This window comes from Antrostomus carolinensis, unplaced genomic scaffold (assembly GCF_000700745.2).
Source record: "Antrostomus carolinensis isolate BGI_N321 unplaced genomic scaffold, ASM70074v2 scaffold41688, whole genome shotgun sequence".
NCBI classification, from domain to species: Eukaryota; Metazoa; Chordata; class Aves; order Caprimulgiformes; family Caprimulgidae; genus Antrostomus; species Antrostomus carolinensis.
The window spans coordinates 20,986-25,743 of record NW_010331684.1 but is presented as its reverse complement, the minus strand read 5'-3'; the positions used below and the strand labels follow the sequence as shown (position 1 = coordinate 25,743).

General features: G+C 38.3%; 1 protein-coding gene across 1 annotated transcript in view; it reads right to left on the bottom strand.

Moving 5' to 3' along the window:
- Positions 1-279: 279 nt before the first annotated feature.
- LOC104529088 (lethal(3)malignant brain tumor-like protein 3) overlaps positions 280-4,758 on the bottom strand; it is a gene marked incomplete at its 3' end in the record, with an annotated part of 18,561 nt that continues 14,082 nt past the window's right edge. Inside the window, exons 3-5 of the mRNA XM_010173278.2 lie at positions 2,509-2,668; positions 1,374-1,512; positions 280-362 (exon numbers count right to left, since the gene is read on the bottom strand). Coding sequence (XP_010171580.1) covers positions 280-362; positions 1,374-1,512; positions 2,509-2,668 — 382 coding nt within the window. The remainder of the gene's footprint in view (positions 363-1,373; positions 1,513-2,508; positions 2,669-4,758) is intronic.

The window sequence follows — 4,758 nt, the reverse complement described above, 5'->3', positions numbered from 1 at the left end:
ACTGCCACAGGCATATAAACTGGCTCTTTGTAAAAAGTAATCTGTCTCCAACTGATGGAGTTTTTTTTTCCCCCAAGTTTTCACTTGGCTTTCTCAGTTCTTCAATCCTTAAAACTTAATTGCTATAAATAACACTGGCACTCTCTTTTTTACAGAATTGACAAAATATATTCAATAGGGAATACAAATTCAGTGAAACAATGCTGGCAATTCACAATAAGAGATGGATATTACCTAAAGAATTAGTAGTTGAGATCTCTGTTTCATAATCTAACTTACTTTGTCTCAAAACTGTTATTTCCCCTTTTCTTTTTCTCCTGGTTCTCTGTGAGACTCTCAAGATCCTTCCCAGGTTTGTCCTCCTAAATTAAAAAAAAAAACAAAACAGTACAGTAACCTCATTAGTTCAGAAGTCTACTACAGTAAAAACTGAGACATCCAAGGTTTAGCTGTGACTTCATTTAAATGGCTACTGACACAACTCTCCACTATCTCAAACAATCCTGCATATGTATAATAAGAACAAAACAAGCCATCAGTGACAAATCACAGCAAACATAGTGGAAACATAGAAAGAAGGACTCTCAACATCCAGCACGCAGGCATCCAGCCTTGTCTAAACCAGGGACAGACCATGAAGACTTCAGCAGGCCTGGCGGAGCCTGAGATAAATAGCAGCATCTTTGATATGTTTGTGCTTCCAAAACAGTTTAGAGGAAATTCAGCTTTAGTCTGCTTTTTTCAAATACCCAATTGCTTTACTAAATATAAAATGGCAATGATCCTTTCTATTTATTTTATTATCAGTATATTAACAGTTTTGTTCGCACCTAAACAGATGAACAGACCAAGTACTCATTTGGGAGAGCAGATGCACAGAGGCAAAGAACGTGTCCTCTGACTTTTGTCTAATACACTGCTCTACAGAGAGCTACAATTTCCCTTCTGACAGCTCTTGTTAGTCTTCTGCATATTGACAACTCTGCAGTTGCAGAGCTCTCCCCTTCTCCCTCAAAACTGTGCTGCTCCCAGCAGTGTCACTGTTATTGGGACAAAAACAAGTATTACAGGAAAATGAACATGATGGGAAGGTACTGTGATAGGTTTACTCTAAAACGTGGAATAAATCCAAAAGGAAAAGACAAAAGGTGCCCCAAAACACATTACGCTGCAACACAGAACAAAACAGCTCCTATCAGTTCACTGTCAATAATTAGAACCTACTGATGAGACATAATTAAATTGATAAGTGAACCAACCACTTTTTGTGGCTTTGATACAGTAATGCAGTCACTTCTCTTTGTAGGGCAATAAATATAAGGCAAAACTCCCACTGAAATACTTGCAGGAATGGGTTTATGATGCATACTAACAGTTTCATCGGGACTCTCTTTCTTCTCCTCATTATCCCTGGACTCTTCTTTGAGAGGTAACTTTGCTTTTCTTTTCCGAATGCCTCTGGAATCATCTTCCCCATTGCATTCCACACTGGGCTTTTCCTCCTTTGTTTCTCTATTACAAGAGTAACACAATGACGCAAAGCCAGTATTATTTCACTTCTCATATTCATAAAAAAAGTACAAAGTGAGTAAATCTGAAGGTCAAGTGTTTGTAGGTACCAGGGTATTATCCCAAATATATTCTTAGAAATACTACTGAAAATCACATCTGTCAAAAGAATTAATCAAAGATACACAGCAGCAACTGCAAAAGGAAAGCTGTCAGCTTACACTGAACAAGTTCTACATGTTTTAAACAGTGTGTCTTCCCATGTACCATCAAGTCTCACAGAGAAGCAAACTGTGAAATGTTTAAGACTGCAGGGCAGTTTACAGAAAGGAAAGCAAAGGTAATTGTTAAAACTGACAAATCCAATTGGAGACTGTACAAATTGCTAAACAAGCAATCAAAAGAGAAAATTTTGAAGCAATTAGCTAAAAACGAAGTAAAAAGTACAAAATCGTAGATTATAAAAACTGCCATAATGCAGTAATATGCAATACAGAATGGACGTACTAACACAAACCTTCTTTTATGATGAGATGAACTGCAGTAGCTGAAATAAAAGGAACTAAGAAATTAAAGTATGCTCATGTTTTCACTCAATGTCATCTACAACAGAGCTTTTGCACTTAATTATAATTAACTTACCACACCAACCATCTCATTACTGATTATCTTAATTCCAAAGATTATGAAACAGGGTGGGAGTCTGACACTGATTCATACACCCCATAGAGTGTTTTACAGTTAGCACCTGACAGCACACTCTAAGCAAAAAAGACTGCCTTCAACATTAGTGTTAGACAAAACCAAGTGTTGTTAATGCATTTACATGAAAAACAGGGACAGAACATTTTAAACTGACGAAGACTCACCAAAGCATGGCTGCTTAATATCTCCCTTTTCCTCACCATTAACATTTTATCCCACCACTTCCATCTTACACTGAATTTATTTAAAATTCTTCATTTCTATACAATAGAAATGCTTTATAATAGCACCTACTTGTTTTTTACTTGCTGGGCGCATTTCTGGCTGCAAAATTTCCCTTCAGGAACAAATTCTTCTATGGTACCATAGCAGTAACAGTTTTCACAGAAAACAAGTCCATCCATTTTTGCAGTATCCTTCAACCTTGTGGGGATCCCCATCTTTTCTGAAAAGGCTGCACAATTAAAAAAGTAACTTCACTTAGGTACAGTTGATAATATTTCCAACCATTCTCAGCAGGCCTTGCCAAGCAAACAGAAAAACAGAAGTCACACCACTCTTGTTAGAATGAAGAGCTGGGAGTTAGTATCCGTATGGTGTCCATACTCCTGACAAGCAAGTTGTGTTTTCACATTGCAACACTAGATAGAGGAATCCACTGATTTCATGTTTCTGTCATCAGTGACACATCAGCATTGTTTGATGCGGCTACTCATGGAAGGAATGAATTTTGTGACAGGCACCATGCTGACTGCCCACAGAGTCATCACTGCATGGAGTCCATCACCTCATCTCCTGCTGTGATGCGCCTCATTTTTGAACCTATATATAGGGTCATTTGGGAAAAAGGTTTTGGGGGGAGTTATCTGAGACCTCACCTGGAGTACTGTGTCCAGTTCTGGGGCCCTCAACAAAAGAAGGACATGGACCTACTGGAGCAAGTCCAGAGGAAGGCCACAAGGATGATCAGAGGACTGAAGCACCTCTCCTAGGAGGACAGGCTGAGAGAATCAGGGCTGTTCAATCTGGAGAAGAGAAAAGGCTCCAGGGAGACTTTCTAGTGGCTTTCCAGTACCTGAAGGGGCCTACAAGAAAGCTGGGGAGGGACTTTTTTCAAGGGCACTTAGTGATAGGATGAGGGGTAATGGCTTCAAACTGGAAGAGGGTAGGTTTAGATGAGATATTAGCAAGAAATTCTTTCCTGTGAGGGTGGTGAGACACTGGAACACGTTGCCCAGAGAAGTTGTGGATGCCCCCTCCCTGGAGGTGTTCAAAGCCAGATTGGAGGAGGCTCTGAGTGGTCTAGTGGAAGGCAGGGGGGTCTAATTTGTAACAAAGAAATTTACAAATACGAAGTTACTCACCCATCCTAAACTACCATTTCCCCACAAGAGGTGTGTAGCCTAGGAGAGGATGCTGTTTCTGTCACTTACAGGCAAATATGAAGCACTGTCAAGTTCTCCAGCTTCAAGAGCAGGTCATTGACTTTGAACTTCCCAAAAGGCAAATTTAAAGCCAGAAACTATTTCTTTGCTTAAGCACTGCACTGTCTTTGAAAGCAGAGTCAAATGAACTCTTGTGTGAAGAATATCTCCACTAGAAGAATATACAATTAATGTGCTGCTATTTACACTCCAGCATCATTAGTGGTGCCAAACAACTATTTAAACTCCCAATTAAATATTTTAGCAATATTTTTATCTTTGGGGACTATTAGATTAATCAAGGACAGTGTAAGGTAGTAGTTGGGTGCTTACTTGGTATGTTTATGTGTCCATAAAAACTCTTTAATTCAGTTGCAACTGAATTGTTTTGTTTTAGGTTTGCGAGACTGTAGGGGATGAAGTTGTATGCTTTACTGTAGATAACTGCAACTTCTCAGTCTAAGGAGAGAACCTGTTGTGTTGCTATGCTATCACACTTTTGCCACTCTTACCACAGATCTGAATCTTGAATAACTATCACTGCCTTGGAGACAGACCTACAGAACAGAGTAGCTGTGGTCTGAAGCTTCAGACCTCACAGCTGAGGCCCAAATTACTTTTCTACTCATGTAAATGTTTCACCTATTCACAAAAGTCACATAACAATTAAGACTTAAAGGTGGGAGAGTAGCCAAGGAAAACTTTAATTTATTTTACTTATCGTGCTTATACTGATGATTATTAAACCAAAATTTTGAAGTCTGTTTTTCACAGGACTTACAGAATGCATATTTTAAAAGAAAATTAATAAAATATATTATCAAAAAGGAAAAAAAAAAACCTAGGTAGTTGTAAGCAATCACAAAACCAGCTGTGATATTCTTTTTCATGCTACTCCATCATTGCTGGAATCAGCGCATCAAAATCCTTCACAATCTATTACCATGTAAACCAACTTTCTTTGAACAAAAAAGGTGTTTCCTTACATCCTCATTTTAAATCCAGGAAACACCTTATCTGGTAGACAGATATTACAACTATTAGAATTTTATCATTCAAGATAAACATAAATAGTTACTATACACTTAATTTTAATACTGTAAAAAAGCATAGTCAGCAG